General features: G+C 34.2%; 1 protein-coding gene across 3 annotated transcripts in view; it reads left to right on the top strand.

The window, feature by feature from the left end:
- Positions 1–19,920, top strand: part of DGKB (diacylglycerol kinase beta) — a 330,173-nt gene extending 310,253 nt beyond the window's left edge. For all 3 annotated transcript variants that reach the window (XM_059844065.1, XM_059844057.1, XM_059844048.1), the window contains 3 exons: positions 5,521–5,641; positions 7,340–7,400; positions 17,459–19,920. In XM_059844065.1, coding sequence (XP_059700048.1) covers positions 5,521–5,641; positions 7,340–7,400; positions 17,459–17,566 — 290 coding nt within the window. In that variant the 3' untranslated portion in view covers positions 17,567–19,920. The remainder of the gene's footprint in view (positions 1–5,520; positions 5,642–7,339; positions 7,401–17,458) is intronic.
- Positions 19,921–20,161: the final 241 nt, after the last annotated feature.

Genomic DNA, 20,161 nt, shown 5'->3' with positions numbered 1-20,161 from the left:
TAGAAATAATATTATGACTCTTCTGGGTCTACACACAATATATTCAGCTGAATATGCGAACAAATATTTTCCAGAACCTAAACATGTCTGTGTACAATTTTCACTTTGTAAAATGGACATAATAATATTATTTTTCCCCAATGCTTTGTCTGTTTTATTTGTCTATAAATTCTTGGATAGGAAAGCTGTCTTTTGTATATGTCTGCAAATCAGTAACAAAACAGAGCATTGACATCATCTGGGCCTTGAGATACAACTCTGATATAAACAGTTACAAATTTTGAGGCAAATGTTACTTCAGGTAGCTTCTCTAAAGAAAGACATAACAAAACCCAGGATGTACAGATTGCACAGGATTTACTAATTTTTTGTAACCAGGAATTTAGAAAAAGGTGTTCGTTTGAAATCAGGAAAATATTATGACAGTAAACACATTTCTAGCATTTTTTTACAACAGTCCCTATCACTGCATATGGAAGCGACCTCACATTCCTGCATAATGGGTAACTGGAGATTTAATTCATGCTGTGTTCTAGGAAGATACTGAAGCATTCATGTGGTGCAGAGCACTGAGCTTGGGAGTTTTTCAAGGATCCTCTGGCATCATACCAGCTTTCAAATTCTTATCCAGTATTTTAACTGGAACCAAAAAATTTTCAGAGTGATGATTACTAGGGTTTGATTACATTTAGTAAGCTATGGAGCCCCTTCTCTTCGAAGACAAACTGCTGCCAGAGACAGATTTACCACTGACCAACAGTGTTTTTATGCAAATGTGCCTGAGTGAGTGCAGTAACCCCAAGTTATAATAGAGTCATTCAATCTCTTGCCAGGACAGCAATATTTATATATTGCAAAGATAGATTGGATATCAAAACCGGTTCCATTACAGAGGGAAACTTCTCTATGTAAATCAGTTTTTCTAATCACACCATGTTTCTTCCCACCCACCCCCTACCCCATTTTGCTTTCCTTGCTTTATCTTCATAGATGAATTCCAAATGTGTTTTTCTCTTGTGTGTTCTGAATATTGAAGCATTCAGCTAATGCCAAGATAATGGATAACGTAAACTCATTAGGAAACTTTAAAGTCTCCAAGTGTGTTTCTCTGGGCCTTGGGAAGGGCTGTAAAGGGCTTACAGTCACATACAATGTTTTGTCTGCCACTTCTGCAAGTTTCTGTTTGAACTTCTCTTCTTCTGCTGCCTTGTGGGAAGAAATGGGCAGTCAGCTCCCTAGTGACTTTATCTCCCCATCAGGAATGAGTGCAAGGGGTCAGATGCCCCTCTGCATGCTAGTCACCGTCTGCTGACAGCAGTGCTCCCCGGGGAGAGCTGGCTTTGTTTACTGACAGGGCTAATATGAGGAGACACGTGAAGTACTTTGGTTTGTGGAAGAGACAGGAGAGACATGGTGCTGTGAAAACATTCCCACACACTCTAATGGCTCATTCACATAGAAAACAAGCGAGAGCCTTCAGCTCTTTCACAGAGCTCAAAGTAGAACAAACGGACTGGGGAACCCCAAGGCACCAGTCAGAAAACACTTTCCTAATGGACTGAGATGCTCTCTGTGATAGCTTACCTATGAGACCTCAGCTCTCCTTTAGGCAACTAAATGAACTGGTTAGAAAGAAAAAGTGTTCAGTATCTGATAGTTGCTTTTGTTCACTCTTAGCTGTGAAATTCTTCTCGAAAATCTAACATTTAGTTTCCTAAACTTAAACTTTCTAAAACTAGTTATAATAGGTGAAACATGCATTGGAGAATTTTATCTCTAAAATCACCAATTATTTCTCTTTAAAATAAAATCAGTAGGATGTAGAAGAAACACAAGAAAGAAACACGTCCCTAAAAAGAAAAACATATTTTGCTTTATAGTTGTTAGAGACACAGATACATAAGAATATAATTTGAGGATCAAAAAGAGTGACTTTCACAATGAGTTCTCCCACACAACAGGGATACATGTCACAGAAAAGTCCACATTATACACTGTTTTAAGTGACAAATGATGTTTAGTGAGTTGCCACATTCATCATTCTCCACTACAGTTTATAAGATGCATAAATCAGCAAGAATAGTGATACTAGATCAACCCTCAAGTTTGTGTAGGTCAGTATCTGACCTCTAACACCAACCCATATTAGAAATATAGCATAAGAGAGCAAACTTACAGTGATTCTTTTCTGTTTAGATGTCCTACTGAATATGTATCATTTTTGATTTAAGTAATTTCAGTTTAGTGTGGCCTCATGGCATAACAAGATATTATGTAAAACGGATTTCCTGCTTGTCTAGAAGTACCATAAAAGTCAGTTCTTACATTTGAGAAATACTGAATTACGTTACTGTCTTCACCTACTCCGTTGCACTTAGTATTTTATCATCTTTCCTCCATTCCTTACTTCCTGAAGGCTACTAGTTGAACATATTTTCATACAGAAGTTGCTCCGTATTTGTTACCACATTTTTTCATCTGTCATTTCCAGTTATTTTTCTTCCTCTGCATTGCTGAGTGAACTGAAACTACAAATTCCATACCTTTGCAGTATATATATACCAGTTGCAGTATTTGATGATCATAAATTGAGCATTGAGCTGATATTTTCATAGAACTTGCCACAGTAACTCCACAATGTTCATTCCAGCATGACAGTATCAATTATAGTCCAGCAAAATAAGCCTTTACACATTGAGACACACACACCATATTTATTTCCAAGTGTTATATATATATATGAATGTATAACAGTCTACATATCTGTAGTGAGTGCTCTTTTTCCTCATGGACATTAAGTTACATATATTGAACTTTCTACGTTTCTAAAGCCCCATTACTCAGTACTGTAAAATTCCTAAACTCTTTTTATCACTGGGTTTTGTTTTTCCTTATTTGAATCTTCATTATTCACTGTCTACTTCTATTTCCAGGTTATTTTGGGGTGTATGTTGAGCAGTACAGAGGCCTGCACGAATCTTTCTGAAAAATCAGTGATGAACTTCCACCAGAATGAAGAATGACTTCCCCTTTCCTATCTGTTAATTTAATAGATCAGATCTTCTTTAACAGAGCTTGCTTAGTCTTTCTAAGTCTTTGGTGGAGACCTTTTAAGAAGAAATATCATCCCGTTGTTTATGTCTTGGCTCTATATTCAACCAGTGTACCTATAGCCATGTAACATCCTTGAAGAATGGGACTAAAATAGACACACTCCCTTTTCCACTTTTCACTTGAGTTCTTATCAAAGTCAATATATCTCAAGGATTTGTTGAAATGGATATGACTATGCAAAAGCACCAGGTCAAATATATCAGCAAGGGCAGGAGTGTGAACTAATGCAGTCAATAATTACATGTTACATTTGCTTTAGTTTGTGCTGCTTCTGAAGGAAAGCTATGTCTAATTTAAGCTTGATTCTAAAAATATTCATATTTGGCCTAAAATAACTCCACTTTGGGAATGTGCCACTGCAAATGTGAAGTTTTTGAAATGGCTTCACTTTTTTTGTAGATGAGAGTATTGTTCGGTTCCATCTTCCAATGTTTAATATACCACATTTAATGAGAAGTACAGTATAGATCAAAGGGCAGGATTTGGCCCTTAGCTACCCTGCTGCTACTGGCACTAATCTCACAGCTCCTGAAAAATTATTAATCAAATATATATACCTGAAAATGTCACTGTTCTGAGTATTGCACATATTGCCTGAGCTGTCAGAAGTAAAAATCTGTTTTTAATTATTCTTCCATTTTAAAAAATAATAATTTACTAATGGCCCAGTGAATAGGAATTTGATGTTTTCTTTGGCTAAACATTTTAATGATTTAGTACATCTAAAAAGTTCTGTGTGCCTTTATAATATATAAATTTTTGAAAACGAGTAGTTATTTCCCAGTTAAGTCTCTGTGGCCACCAAGAAAAGCAGTATTTGTTTAAATCTCACTTAAGTTTAAATGTTACTTATGGGAAACATTTTAAGAAGAAAAAATTACAATGGAAAGCCAGACATACAAAACTGGGCTTGCATGTATTACACAGATGCAAGCTATAAAAGTATATAGCTAGAATTAATGATATTGTACATTTTAAACTTTTGACCATCTTACTGTTTTCCTTAATGGGCAAGAATATTGTTTATTTTTTTCTTCAATAATTTATATGGAACTGATGTCATGTGATGAGAAAATGAATAAAGCAGAAAATATTAAGAAAGTATAAGAAAAAAAAGAAGGCTTTGGATAGTATCAGATTTTCTACTGGAAACAGAGTAATCCAGATCATAAATCCTATTTGCTTTTAATATATTTTTCCCCTCATCACAGTACTTCTTTCAGTTAATTACCTTCATTGAAAGCCCAAAGAAGTGAACAGAAAAGTCTCCCATTGAAACTTTGGAATAGCCTCATAGATACGATTTTTAGCATGAAATTTTACCTTCATTAAGGGTTGAGGTGTTTAAAATACACAGAGTAATGTGGTCTCTTTTCTTTGTTTTTTTCAGTGTGATGGTAGGCTCTAACATTTTATCTCAGTGCTTTGCTTCACTGAACAATGTACCTTTTGGAAACATTGATGTTAACACCCAATTTATAAAACACACATATTATACAGCTAGAAAAGAAATGTTTCTTTTTCTTGTCCTTTTGGTCTTGGCACCATGTATTTATGCAGGAGAATATAAATCATTTCATGCAAAACACACTAGTTGATTCTGGATAATGTTTCATTACCTTGCTTGGTCGCTTCTTAGAGCAGACTGCTTATTACTATTTAGGTATCTGTTTTTACCTGAAATTCTGCACAGAACTTTTCCTTACTCCTTGAAGTCAAGTAAACTAATTTTTATTTAAATATTTTTTGAAGTTTAATGCCAAAGTACTATTTAGTCAAAAAGAAGTGTGAAACCAAAAATATATAAATGAGTGCAAACAAGCATGACAAAGTTGGAAGGCCAGGTGAGTAGTTAATGTTTTTTGCTACCTTTTTGCATTGCATCTGTGTACTAATAAAGACAATGATCCAATGCAAAATCTCAGCATAATAATGCATGCATGTAAAGACTGAGTTAGAGTTGTACACATTGTCTCGAAAGTACTGTATAGAAGAGGATCCAATAGGGCCTGGAGCACTGACTTTTTTTTTACAGAGTTAAAAAAATAAATAGTATAAATTTCTGCAATGTAAACATCTCATTCTTTGTGTGTCAGGTAATCAAAATGAAGGAATATCTTCTGTTTTCTCATGAAATGAAATTATTTCTTTAGTCTTCATGTATTAAAATAAACCATGGATATAACTATTCTATAATTTTGGTTAGGATATTGTAGAATTGTGTGACAGCAGGGCCCAGTTGTGTCCAACTTAAAGCTGTAATTCTCCTAAGGAATAATCATTTTGCCAGTTCTGTTCTCTGTATCTTTTATTATCAGCTTGTCTTCTGACAGTTCTCATTGGTCAGTATGACTGCTTTCAAAGTGCTGTCAAGACAAAATGTGGATTTTTTTTCAACTTTTGCAGATCTAAGTGACCAGCTTATGGAAGTGGTGGGTCTGGAAGGAGCCATGGAGATGGGACAGATATACACAGGTCTGAAAAGTGCTGGAAGACGGCTTGCCCAATGCTCCTCTGTTGTCATCAGGTATCAGCAGCTTTAATTTACTTTGCAGTGTTGGAATTAAACTGAAGAGTTTTATGTATTGACTTTCTTTTGTAGTTTAACAGTCGTAATTATAATTATTATTTCTTGTGAAAGTATCATTTTTGTATATGAAATGAATCTATTCCATCCACATTCTATGCCCATGCATCTTCCTTTCTTTAAATGTGTCAAATAACTAAAAAGAGGATGTTTCCATTCAATCTTCATATGTTGTATTCAAGTGCCATTTTGTCCAATGAAGAAGTATTGTCAAGCATTTTAAGCAGAAGGAATAAGGCATGAACATCTTGGGGCTTATTGTAGACATATACTCCATGCAATTTCAAGCCAAAAGTAATTTAGCATTACTTTGTCACATTTTAACCCATTTATAATGCATACCACACCAGGGAATAGTAGTGTGTAATTAGTAATTGTAAAACACTTTTTGATCTGTGGAAGTCAAAGTGCTCTGTTTTTAATTTATTTGTTATTTACTGAATTCTGACAAGCCACTATCATTAAATCTGTTGGTGTGTATGAGTCGATGATGGTGAAGTACTCTAAATTTGTTGTGTTTTATCATTTCTAAGATAAGAACATTCACAATAGAGTAAACTTGAATTAGAACACAAGGAAAAAGTAATTATTCTGTCTTTTGGATTAAGTAAGGACTGAAAAGGAATTGACCATCTCTTTTTCAGTCAAGAATTCCTCAGTAAGAATTTTCCAAAATTTATTAAAACCATAAGCTCTGCAATTATGAGCCTAAAACAGAAGAGCAACAATAAAAAAATAAGTAGGAACCCTTCCTGAACTATAAACTGAGAGCTCATTAAACATTCTTCCCTTCCTTCATTTATGACCATAAGTGATAGGGGATAATGCCATGAAATGTTAGTTTGTTTTCAAAAAACGTCCAAACCAGAATTTCCATTGACCAACGTGAGTCACTAATTTTTCCATTATTAGATTTATCCACTCCACACTATTTCTAATAGTCTTGCATGCAAACTATTATTATACAAAAATACAGGGTTGGAATAATGTCGTAATTTTTTTTTCTGTTCTCATTTTGCTACACTTTTCTTTATGTGACACCCAGAACTAGAGAGGGAATACTGTCTGTATCTTTCTGTTGAAATCAGCTTCCCTTTGCTAACAATTTAAATTTATAACATGGCATGTTAAAGACTCTGAATATAGTGCAAACTTCATTCTCTGTGAGTTCTGTCTAACTCAGACACAGTGATTCTAGTGAGTGGTGATGATAGACCTAAAATTTATTTCTCATTTCCTTTATAGTAGAATAATATATATATACTATATACAATTTGTGCAATTTAATTATAAAAAAATAGCACAAATATGGTTGTCTTTTCTGTTAGTAAGGTTTGTTCCTGAAGTAATTGTCATTTACTCATTATTTCACAAATTACAGACTCTTCTTCCATGTATTGCTAGCAAGATAGATTAATATTTTCCATGTTTTTGCTTTGTGTGTTGAAAATCAGACTAAGCTTTTTAAGTTGACTATCTTACATTTGTAAGCATATTGAGTCATATTGGAAATTTCACAGGAGTTTAGGGTGAATCAGGGTTATATCTATATGCCATCATATATGTGCCATTTTAATAAATACATTTATCAATTTTTTCTAGTTTCTTTTTCTTATATTATGAAATTTGTACCTTTAGGACCAGCAAATCTCTGCCTATGCAGATAGATGGAGAACCTTGGATGCAAACTCCTTGCACGGTAATTGCAACTGATTCTTTTTCTTTCTCTTCTTTTTTAATGGTAGAAATATTTCTCTTATGTTTAGAAGACAACTATTTTCATCAGTATTAACTCAATTTTCTTAAATAACATCTTCACAAACTGTTTTTATATACTTCAGTACTCCCTGCATTTTCAGTTTATCATTCTGAATTCAAACACAGGTTAGAGTGGAATAAAAAGAAATCTATGTCAGAAGTTTGGAAGATACTTGAAGAGTGCAGTCTCAGTATTCCTTTACCCAATATGACCATTTATTTATGATGGTGTATCAGATTTAGGCTCTCTATTGCTGAGGAAAATTCAGTCTTTGTTTTGATGCTAAAGTGTAGAAAATAACTGTTAGTCTTAAAATTTAGAAAGCTTTTCTATTGTGTTTTAGAGAGTTCATATCAAGAAAGTTTTAATTAAAACTGAAGTCTTAACTGTTCTGCTTCAATCATACACTAGAACTATTATTTTTTTAAGTCCTTACAGTTTAAGGGGTAAATAAAAGAAATTAATTCGTTTCTTGTTTCAGTATCCACACATATGAAGTGAGGGCATCCAAACATCAATCTGCACAGCTTAGGATAGCCTAGGATAGGATAGGAACTTTCTCATAGAAGGTTCTTTGAGTGACTCTTTAGAGACAATGCAAGAAAAGGTATATCTGTAAGAACTCTCCATTTTCATCTCTCTCCAATAAATTATAGAGGCTAACCAAGCATTCAGAGAGGAGGCTGAAGAAATCAAAGTTCTTTATTGCCCTGTGTAGTCGTATTAATATGTTTTAATATAAAGTTCTACTAATTTTGGTTCCCTAAAGAAGGCCTGTATTTTTAAGTAGATGAATTGCTGTAGCCTTGCAGCTTGAAATATGACAAAATAGTACTGTGATAAGGAAAAAAATCCCACTACAAATGGGAGCAATTTTCAAAAAAAGTGTACTGAATTCCTTTCATGGGCTTTATGTCTCTGGTAGAATTAAAAGTTACACAAAAAATAAAAGGGGTAATGTTTAGGAAGGTGCTAATAGGAGTGCAGCTGATAATATATGGGTTAGAATGGCAGAAGAGGGTTGTGGTAGTTCATGTTTACCAGATACACCATAGTGTGCAGCTGAACAGTGTGAAGGATGCTGAGTTCTCATTCTCTAGGGAAGTGCTCAGATTCTGCAATGTGAGGAGAACCATAGAAACACATACTGTGTGAAAGCAGAACAGTGGGGATTTTATGATATTTGTTGCAGAAAACCTTTTGGAGTTAAGAGATATCATTATCTTCACTTCTTCTACAATGAAGGCTCAGTGCAGGGCAACAGTACTGAACCCAGCAGTTACTTGTTCAGGAAGAAGACATGGAATTTTTCAGTTGCCAGATTACAGAAGAGAACTTATGGAAGGTTGCTGGCAATAACATGTGCTGCTTTTTTTTTTTTTTTTTTTTTTTTTTCCTGTCCTGATGCTTGGTCTGTGCAGAATCCCTGTTATCTGATTGATAATGCTAGCAGAAGCTGCCTGTGCAATTGAGAACAAACCTGGAAAAAGAGACAGTTCTTACATTTCAATTACTGCCCTGAGGAAACAGTAAATTACTATTGACAATTACTGCTGTCCAGTTTTAAAGGGGATAGAAATGGCATATACTCTTCTGAGGAACCTATTCTTTTTGCTATACCATTGTTTTGAGAATATACTTGGTGCTGTGTGAGAAAACCATGCTGTTGAATGTCCTTGTTTAGTCTTTGAGGAAAAAATACATTAACTGTTTGCTATACCAATGCACTTCCATGAATTTAGATATAGAAATATTAATTTTTGTTATTTTATTCATTTTTGTGAGGTTTTTATTTCTGCTGAGGAGCTTCAGTATTTACTGCAATAGCTCCTTGCATCTTTGTAAAATGTGCCACACTCTGTTTCCTACATCTTACAAAGTAAAAAGCTTGTATGGTCCAACCACTTTCCTCCCCACTAATTCTAACTACAGCAGAGTTTTTTTCTTTAAGTTCTCTGCAAAGTAGCTAGGAATTCTTCCTTAGGTAATAGGAGGAAAATACCCATTTATATCCTTAGACAAAGGTGGATATTAGGTTTCTCTCAATCAAAGATCAAGATTTGATATCTGAGTTTGTTCTTCACAGTGATCTTTGGAAGCCAAAGCGTACTTGATCATATAAATACCAGGGTGATATCTGTGATGTGTATCCAAACCAGAGTCTATACAAAACCCCCACAAAATCAAAATAATTCTTTAGGCTTAGTCAGCTGCGTAATCAGTCATTTGAGCCAGCAAGAGCTCAAATTTCAGAAAACTAATAAGGAGGCCAATATAAAAATCATGAGGTTTGTCTTTTTTAGAGAAAAAGCTGCCATTTTCTCCCAAAATGAAAACAAATGAATAATGATACATTTTTAAATTAAAAAGAGAAAAACATCATGGCCAGGTAAAGAACTCTCTATGTTTAGTTTCCTAGGACACTTGTGATAATTTGGCTTTCCTTTCCTTTTGCCTCTTAGGAAGTTTTTTCCTCTAGTCCTTATAAGAAACTGAAGCTTGTATATAAAGATGCTGCCATTCCTGCATTGTGCAGAGACATGGGAAGACATTCCCAGGCTACCTCTTTTCTCATTAGGATGCAGAGGCAAGGCACTTATTAGTTTACTAGCTATGTTGTTTGAAGGAAAAAAGCTGCAGTTGTGTTTGGATATACCATCTCACTAGTTTTAGGAGAGAGAGGTCTGCACCTTGTTAGGTTGCACACATCAGTGAGACACAGCAGCTGAGCCTCAGTTTTTGATTCTTTTGTGTTCCAGCCAGAAAGCTATTGTTAAAAAAAAAAAAATCACAGCAAAAAACAAAACCTGCTTCTTTCCCCCTTCAACTGTCTTTTATGAAGTTGAAATAACGCAATTTTTTTTTTTGTATCTTAGGAACTTCAGTGTCATCTAAGTTCAGTAGTGTTAAGTACTGATCTATAAATATTACAGAGACTAAATGAGAAAGAAGTTCATAGATTCAGCATGTATTGAATCAACTCTTGCCCAGCTTGCAAGTACTTAAGCTCAAAATACTTTTCTTCATTGCTTCAGGTTTTAATATAAATGAGAGTATTTTCCAAATGATTTTTCAAGAAATTAAGTTCAACCTGATCAGAATTTTCCTGCTTTTCTATTATGCCTTTTCAGGAGAACAAGTTTGGCCTCAAATCCCTATTATATTAGGATACAGTCTGCACATGCAGGCTTGGAAGTTTACTTCCTGTTGAAGGAACCAACATGTTTCTCTTTGTGGCTTCTCCTTTCACACAAACAGCATGAGTTGCTGACACTGTCCTTTCTCATGCATATGGAGGCCATGCTCCTCCAAAATGATACTGTGAGCTCTGAGAAAGTATTGTGGAATGTGGTAGATAATGCAGTGGTTCTCCACAAGCTGTGATCTGTGATTTTTCCTTTGTGTGTTCAATTTAAGGAGTAAACAAATAGTTGTGTGTTTCTTTTAAAATCTTCTATGATACATTGCTTATGCACCTATCATCCATACAGGAGAGCAGGTACACACTCATGTAGGTGCTGTGCATTCTTGAGAGTGTGAGTGGCTTGGTGTAAAAATCTGTCATCCAGAATTATTCAGTTCATGTTGAACACATACAGAATGCAGCATCTCAGAAAGTCACTCTGCTCTGGTATATTAAGATGAAGCATCTGAGCATCAAATTGTATTGTTTTCACTTGGGTTTTTTTTGTTTGTTTTTTTTTTTTTATAGAAGACTCTTTGGGAGAAGGAAAGATGATAATGTTAACATTATGTTAAACATCTTGTCTGATTAGCTGAGGAGGAAATTCTATCCGAGCTCTCCCAGACAAATATAGCAACATGAAAGATATCTATGGTTTCACCTGATCTCCAAACAGGTCATTAATAGTAATGAAACTTCAAAGACTCTCAGGTTAATTCAATAAACTTCTAGCTTAAGCCATCAGAGGTTTTTTTTAAGAAAAGTAATCTTTCAATTTAGCTACATAAATTATTAGCAATGTTTTGAAAAAATCTATAACAATGTTCCATCCTAATTAGAAATAACTGCAATTTATGTTCTTTCATCTATTCCTGACTTGCTTGGCATGATTTCTGAAAGAGTGTCAGCTTCTAGAAACACGAGATTAAAAGTAGAAGAAAGAAATGTCTATAGAAGATGCAAGAATATTGCTTAAATAAAGAAACAAAAATAAAAACCCATTGTCAGAGCTCACCTAATGGATTGCCAGAAACACAGTTTCACAGGTATCTGAGACACTGTATTTTCAGAATTGTTTCCTGATTGTTTACTGTAACTTGGAGTAAGTAATGGAATAATGTTACACAAAATTAGTATTTCAAAATACTGTAATTTGAATGCACCTTAAAAATAAGTTTTAAATGAGTGAATTCTCTCCAATTTTTCCTTTAGTCCCTAGAGATGTGATGAGCCAGGGCACAGGGATTCTACTGTCCTGTAGTTAAATACAGAGAGAAACAAGGACTTAAACCAAACCAAACTGAGCTTTTGTTAATAATCACTGTGCGCCAGAGCTAGGTGAGAAAACTGAGAGAGTTACAGATTTGCTTTTATATAGATCCATTGTCTCCAATACCTCACACATCACATGAAGCAGCTGCAGCTGTATTCTAGACTCTGTCTGTAAAGTATCTTCTTTCCATGTCTCTGGTTGTACCAGTATTTTCTTATCAGTTCTTTATAATGAGAGAATTTGACCTACTGCATCTGCCACTTTAGAACAAACAGGAGCTGGGTCCTATATATGGTGGCTGATTTCAAGAGAATGTTAGCCAATTGCTACATAGTTAACCCAAAAATGGAAATTGCTAGAGAAGATTTTTGGTGATATACAAAAATGCTGCACTTTTTTTCCCTTTTGAGCAGCAGTGTGCATTCTATTCCAAGGCCAGATTGATTTATTGAGTTTTTAACATTTTATTTTGCAGCTGGGCATTATTTTTAGTGGTCACAGGTACACTGCACTTTAATTATTTTTGTTTATGTATGCGTATTTTTTTTCTTAATTTCACAACAGTAGTTTTTGTAATTGACAAAGCAATTTACTGCATGTGTGCTTTCTGCACCCCAGACAAATACTCTAGCATGTAGTGCACCTTTCTTTCCAGTTCAGATTGTTAAGAAAAGAATTAGTTGTGACTAATTGCCAATTAATTTGCAGTGGTTTTAGGGAGGAGGGGGAAAAACAATTGCACCTACTAATTAAAATTTAAAATATTCCAAAGTGTCATCTTTAGGTATCTATGGAATACATAATTTCCATTTTAGTTCTGCACTGGATCTGTAACAACCCTGAGCTGACAGCTCTATTAATTTAAAACCTCGGTGATACCTATTAGTACAAAACATGAAAAAAATGCCATTAATCATTTATTTTAATTTTGCAGCTCTGTCATTTTCTCAGTATGTTTAAAAATTATGATGACACCGTAACGTTTTCCAATCTACCTGTGTGAAGGGGAAACGGATCACACTACTTAGGAGAGAGACTAGAGTGTAATATTAGAGCTTAATTAATGCCAAACTGATTAGATTTGATTGCGCTTTGCACAATAATATTGTTTAGAAATTTATTTAAGATGTGTTGCATAAGGTTTTAAAACAACTAGTCTAGATCTGAGAGATTTTGCCCGAAATGCCACATGATGCAAGTCACAGGTTAATTTTGCTCAGCAGTGCCTACATTCTATCACTCTGATTCATAACATGATTCCCCATATACTCTTGATCACCTAAGGAAGATAAAATTATTTGGCACTCCTGTGATATAGAGGAGTTGCATCCCTTCATTTCCTGTAAGGGGAGCAGCATTTGAGTATCTAGACTGTGAGAAAACCCTCTTACCCTCAAAACAAGCAGCATATAAACCCTGCTGAGAACATGTAAAAAAGTGACCACGAACTAAAAGATTTAGTTGGATAAGGCTGGGGTATTTTTCTGGCAGTTTTTCCCCTCTGTCTTTAAAATACAGTAATATGTTCTTTAACCTTAATTAAAATATTATAAGCAGAGCTGATTAGCTCTGTTTCCAGTTTTCTGTTGTCAGCTGGTGCAATACTTTAGAACCTGAATTTATAGCACCATGCTTCTGAAATAGTAAATAGTAAATGTTTAAGCATTCTTTGAAGCATAAAGGTAACCGGTATATATTGCAGAAAAAGGAACATGAAAGTAAAACTGACTGACCTAAAAGATATTGTTATCATGCTAAAATTTTTTTTATGCTCACTGCATTTCATTTAGTGGATATTGATGTGGCTTCAAGGCATTTTGAAACTCTGACCTGCTCCTAAAACAAATAAAGGCCTGATTTATGCATTTTGAAGTATTTTTAGTATCAAAAATTCAGTCTTATCACAAAATTTTCTATTGACATATAGGGAGATATTGTCACCTCTCCTCTTGAGAATGATGCTATTTCAATTTGACCTGGTGTTTATTGCCACAAATACAATCATTTGACATACTTTCTAATACTGGAAAGGTAATTTCTGCAAATACAAGATTTTCTGCTAGATAAATATTTACTATATATACCAACCCTCGTGGGATAAAATCTGGGCTTCAATTAGTGAAAAGGAGGTTTTTCTTTGGCTTCAACACTTTAAATTTAGCCTAGAATGTTGTGGAGCAGGCTTCCAACAAAAATCCATGGTACCTTAGCAATTCAGGTGGCTACGGACTTACCCCCGAAATGGAATTCTATTATTTTCTTATTTTGTCTATTTTTAAATATAAATGTATGCCAAGTATGTAAAATAATTTCTTGTTTGTTTGTGGGTGTTTTCTTGTTTTGGGTTGGATTGGGTTTGATCTTTTTGTTGGTTTTTTTGTTTATATTTGTTGGGGGGGGTTTTTGTTCTGGGTTTTTTTTTTGGTTGGCTGGGATTTTTTGGGGTGTTTGTGTGTTTGTTTGGTTTTTTTGTTTTTCTTCCAGCAGCAATTCAGGTACTAAATTTATGTTTAACATTTTCTCTATATTACTCTCAAGTTATTACATATTTTCAATAAATTGAGTAAATTATCTCAAAAATTCTTTTCCATAATTGCATAGTAATTTTTATAGGTATATATTATCAGTTCCTAAAAATACATTAGGTTAGGATTTTAGCATTCTGGATTTTTGTCTGGGCGATCTCTTTTTCTCATGTGCATGTGTGTATGTGATTCACTGTTAAATCTAGGAATCATTAAAATTTTAAAGGGTCTTTTTTTAAACTTTTATAATTGTGTTTCTACTAAAAAAGACATGAAGATGCTTGCTGAATGGATGAGAAACTGAAAGGTAAATGTTAGTCTTTAGACACTTCCCTGTACACACACACACAGAATCTCTAAAGAGCAGTAAGTAGGAATTTTTACCTTAACAAAGTCTCTGTTGCTTCTAAGTAAAGATCTCTCTCTCTTTCTCTCTCCTGCTCTCTTTTTGTCCTCCCATAGAGCACTTTCAGTGTTAGGTCTTACTTTGACCTACAACACTTTTTCTCGGTCTGAGATCCTCAGTGCTTATTCCCATCTTGAAGTGAGCACTGTCACTTGTCACCCAAACTCACAGCTCCAGCTCTGGCAGTGCTGCCAGTCTGAGAACAGAAGCAGAAGTGAGAGACCAGGGCAAAAATGCAGTGCCTAAAAGCATTGAGAAAGACAAAATTAGCCTTCTTCAGGCAAAGTACTGCAATGGTTCAGAAACATCCTGATCTTTTTTCATCAGTCAAAAATAAGATGTTTCAATTTATTTAGTTTTTTTAGTGTAGGAAAGTGAGGAATTGATGTTTATCATTGTTAAATGATAACCAATGCAATGTTAATAGACACTACCACGACTAAGTAAAAAAAATATACTTTACATTTACACTTAATTGTAGTATTTTCAGAATGCAAAATATTTTACACCATTGAAATTGTGCCTATTTATAACAGTTGAAAATGTGTCTTGGAGAGAGGCATATAGGACTCATCCCATGCATGGTAGTGGTTAATCATGTTCAGGCATGTTAGCTGATCTCAGCTGATAGGAAGCAACATACTGAAGAGGTTGTGGTCTCTGAAACAGATGGCTCAAGCCAAGAAAGAACATTACAAATGATAAACATTTACTCAGTTTGTAATTGCATTCATCCTGAGGAGCATTGAACAGCCCCAACCCGACACGCAATCTGTACGGGGTCTCAGGATTACCTCACCCCTTCCTACTAAAGCCATCTTTTGAGCTTTGCTCTTTTATTCACTTTAGGATGGAATTACTATGTTTTACCTCAGAAAGGAAACCTAAAGGCATTCCTACTGCCACATCATGGCCAAATCTTGCAATAAGCTAAACCCTTTATGACTTGAAAAATTCACCCATACCAGCTGTAGGTTACTTCATGTCGTGATCTTCAGGATCAGGTTGATATCATCACTGCTCCTGATCCCCAAAATACGTCTTATGAAGCATGTGGAAGTTACAAAAATAGGCAATTTTCCAGGACCAGATCATCAGCTGGTACTGACATCAATGGAATAATGCCAGCTTACTCCAACTACAGATTTGGCTTCCAAAGTGATGCCTGAAGCAGAATTTATTGTGAGAAAATATATTGGTGCCAGTCTTTGAAAGCCAGAGTTATTATCCATGTGAAAGTAATCTACATTGCCAAGAACCCCCCATATGCTATATTCGATACTAATGAATAGTGTTGACAAAAAGAGGTCCCACATGAAATTTGAAGTTAATGAACTGAGGTGGCATGAAAATGAGCATTTGGAGAGTAAAGTAAAGGCTCTAATAGAGTTAAACCAAGACACAGAGTCAGTTGAGATTTTTATGTTTCTGTCTTCTTACATTGTAAAGTAAATTTCCACCCCAAGAAATGTCCTGATCTATATTTTAATGAGCCTCTCCATGTGACATACATTTTTTGTTTCATTTACTATTAGTGAATGACAAGTGAAGGATATTCATTTTAACTTGAAAATGTCAGGTATGCACTTTAAGAGATATATTTTTCCAGTTTTTAATGAGGTGGTGTTTCTTTTTGAAAGAGATACCCATCTCTGATGTGGGTACTATGCAGGTGACAACTGATATTTAATAAGTGATGGTTCTTGTATTAGTCGTAGTTCACTAAAGAAAATGTCTCGGATTGCTTTTGAAAAACTCCTAACGTCACTAGCCCAAAGGCAAGATGTGACCTTTTTATTACATAATGAGAATCATTTATTATCTTACAATGTATCTTAAAGTCACAGACAAAATGCCACTTTGATAATTGCTTTCAATTAGCTTTGAGCATAGCATACATTCATAAAATGTCTTCTCTAATTTAGACTTGAATTAGAGAAAATTGCAGACATAATCTACTTTAAGGTTGTCTCATTTAAGGTGATTCGTAGTTCTATATCAAAGAAATCAAAACGGGTGGCTTTAGAGCAGTATTACAATGTGTTTTAAATAGACTTTTCAATATTTGAGTCTTTTCTATTAACAATTAATTAACAAATTAGAATGCTAGTTCATCTTTTTGGACCTTTTCTTGTGTATTAACTTTATACTTTTGTTCACCATGGCTGTTTTGACATTAAGTACTGTCCTGTGGTAAAAGAGTACAGCTTGATTAGATGTATAAATAAAGCATGTAAAGACATATCTTAATAATAGGCAACAGCTTGGTCTGTCAGCATGTATATTCTTTCCAACTTTCAAATTCTTCCTCAACAGCAAGCAATAAATCCCACACTCAAAAAGTAAGATTGTATATTGGCATGTAATTTATTGCATGTGTTTATTCATATTTTTTTCGTATCATTTAAAATTATTTGCAGAAAAACTATTACACATAGATGGGTCTGCTGCATATGGAACATCATTCATAAAAAACCCAGGTATTTTCCTTTCAGCTTTGATTAAACGATGCAGGTCTGGAAGTTATATATAAAGATAAATCAGGCATCTCAGAGAGTTGGAACTGAGCTAGCTCAAGAGATAACTCTGTTTTTCTTCTTTCTTCCCCAGATAAAAATTACTCACAAGAATCAAGCCCCCATGTTGATGGGACCGCCTCCAAAAACTGGTCTTTTCTCTTCTATCATCAAAAGAACAAGGAACCACAGCAAGGAATAAGCCTATGTAGTTTAGTTAAAAAAAAAACAAAAAAACAATTAGCTTTGTTGGGCTTTGGAATATTTATGCTGGAAATCTTTCAAGAATTTTAGAATATCTTCTATTTACAAAATCTTGGATTTTGGTTTAACTGTTCTGTAGCTGAGCTGATGTAAAACTATGCTACTAGAAAAAAATGTTGTCACAGTTTTGTAGGCATTTTGCATGATGAAAGCAGATGTTTACATACAGTGATACAGCATATTTTTTGTTGCATGCGTTACCATTTACTAATCTGTGGTCTAATTCTGCCATGGAATACGGGAAAAGAATGTCATGGATAATTTCATTTTCTCTCTTTTCTGTTTCAGCTTTTTCTGCTACAATAACCATATGCCATAAGTTCAATAATATCTCTTCAATCAAACATCTTTACATGAATAGTCAATCTGACCTGTTTCAGAGTAGAATCATTGCGGGTCTCCTTAATCTGTATTTTTAGTTTATCATTTCTTTCTACCCTGAGAATATTTTTATTCAACTAAGTATTAAAATCCTGTAAGTTATTCTGAAAGCTCCTATGTACATGAGTAACTGTACCTGCTGAAAACATCTAACAGTATGCACAGTGTAAATGATCATGATTGTTCTTGTGTAAGTTAGAGTAAGCTTTTGTTAAGATTAAAAGTTGATGAAAGTTAGAGCAAAAACTATGGGACTAAGAAAATCATGCTGAGTGAAGATAATAATAATTGCAGAACTAGCCATCAGTGTTTGTTGAAACCCTAGAAATATTTTCATGAGCAATTCATCTCTGTAACATGGCAAACTTTAAATCATTCTCCACACAGGCCAATAGCATAGTGCATATGCACACAAATAACCAAAGCTCATGCCTAATTAAAGTGCATTTCCCACCAAAGATTTAGTGAAGGATGCTTCAGAGAAATGGGTTAATGCATAATTAATCAAACTCACTGGAGTAGACTCACTTCTGAAAATTTACAGTTCTTTTGATTGCATTGTCAATGTCCAGACAAATGTTTGGGTAGGGAAAAACATTAAATTAATTTCAAGTAAATACTCCCTTTTCATTGTTTCATGAGTTGATTGACATAGTAACATATGCTAAATATTGAGACATAGATACAAACTCCAAATATTACAAAATTAAACCTATTTTTTTGTGTCATAATAATTTATAAATTTATGCTATCCATAATTACTCATCCCCTAAGTTAATCTCTCAAGGAAATTATGACCTGTTGTCTATTTACCCTTTTTTAGTCTGCTATCTGAAATCCAGACATTTCTTGCCATAAATTTTGGTGGGGCAGTTGCTCAGGTTTTAACTTTCTTAGCTCTCTTAGAGACTTCCTAACAGCTTAGAAATCATAGTACAGGGATTTGTCTGAGGTTTGCACAGCACTGTCTAATGTTGAAGGGAAGTCAAAGAATGGCAAATTTTTTCAGTCTTGCATATAAACAATCTCAAACAAAACTTTTTGTGCAGTCTTTACATTGTTCTTTGTTCAGAGTGAGCTGCTTCTCAGCTCTGCATGTCTTAAGTTCTCAGAGATTTCATAAAAAAACAAGGAAAAAATAAAATTTTGCTTGAAATGCATGATTTACCATTTTTATCCAGACTTTAAAATGTTAATTATTTATTAAATCTATTTTTCTATTGATTCATTCATCCATTTAAAAAATAATACTTCATCATGCTGTAGTGCACGGTACTGTGCATGTATTTAAATAAAGTTACTATCATTTGTTCCTCAGTATAAGAAATCAACAGAGTCCTAATTTATATAATAGACATTAAAATAAAAGTCAGTATATAGTTGGTAAGGATTATGTCTTTGAAATATACAGTCTATGTTCTGTAAACATTAGGAGGTAAATGCCAATTAATGTTTTGTTCAGCATTAGGTAGAAAAATATGAAGGTGACTATTTGCTAAAATTAAGATCTTGTATTCACCATTCTTGGGTCCAGTGGTGTTGACATTTACAGTTACCATAGGAGTAAGCTAGTATTTTTCCTGTGCATTGCAAACAGACACACACACACACACACAGAAGCATTTGATGCACTGAACTACAAACATGCATAAGTATAGAGCAAAGGCTATTTGCAAAAAGAAGGAATTTGATGATATAATATTACGTAAAGTGTATATTGGTTTTATGAAATTATGGTTACAGGTGATAAATATTTTCACATAACTTGACATAGGATTTTCTACCAATGCTCTCAACTTTTTGTGGCAAAAATGTGTTTAACAACAATATATAATGTGTTCTCTATGATTATCTCATGAACAGTGTAACTCTGAAAACAAATAAAATTATACATAAGCTATTACTAAATAATGTATGCAATTGTAAATGTGTCAGTCTGTGATAGCAAGTTGGTCACAACACACTTTTTTTATATAAAGAGGGATAGAGGAGTCCATGCCATCGGAATTACATACAATTCTGAATAGACATATAAAAGGTAAATCAGATTTGCTGGTTGATGTGTATAAATTCTCACTGTAACAAAATACAACAGAGCAGCCAGAGTATACAACAGAGTATAATTAACAGTTTTCATAGCAGAAACACTCTT

Source organism: Haemorhous mexicanus, chromosome 1 (genome assembly GCF_027477595.1).
Source record: "Haemorhous mexicanus isolate bHaeMex1 chromosome 1, bHaeMex1.pri, whole genome shotgun sequence".
Classification (NCBI taxonomy): domain Eukaryota; kingdom Metazoa; phylum Chordata; class Aves; order Passeriformes; family Fringillidae; genus Haemorhous; species Haemorhous mexicanus.
Note: the sequence above shows the minus strand (reverse complement) of the source record. Positions and strands in the feature narration are given on the sequence as shown.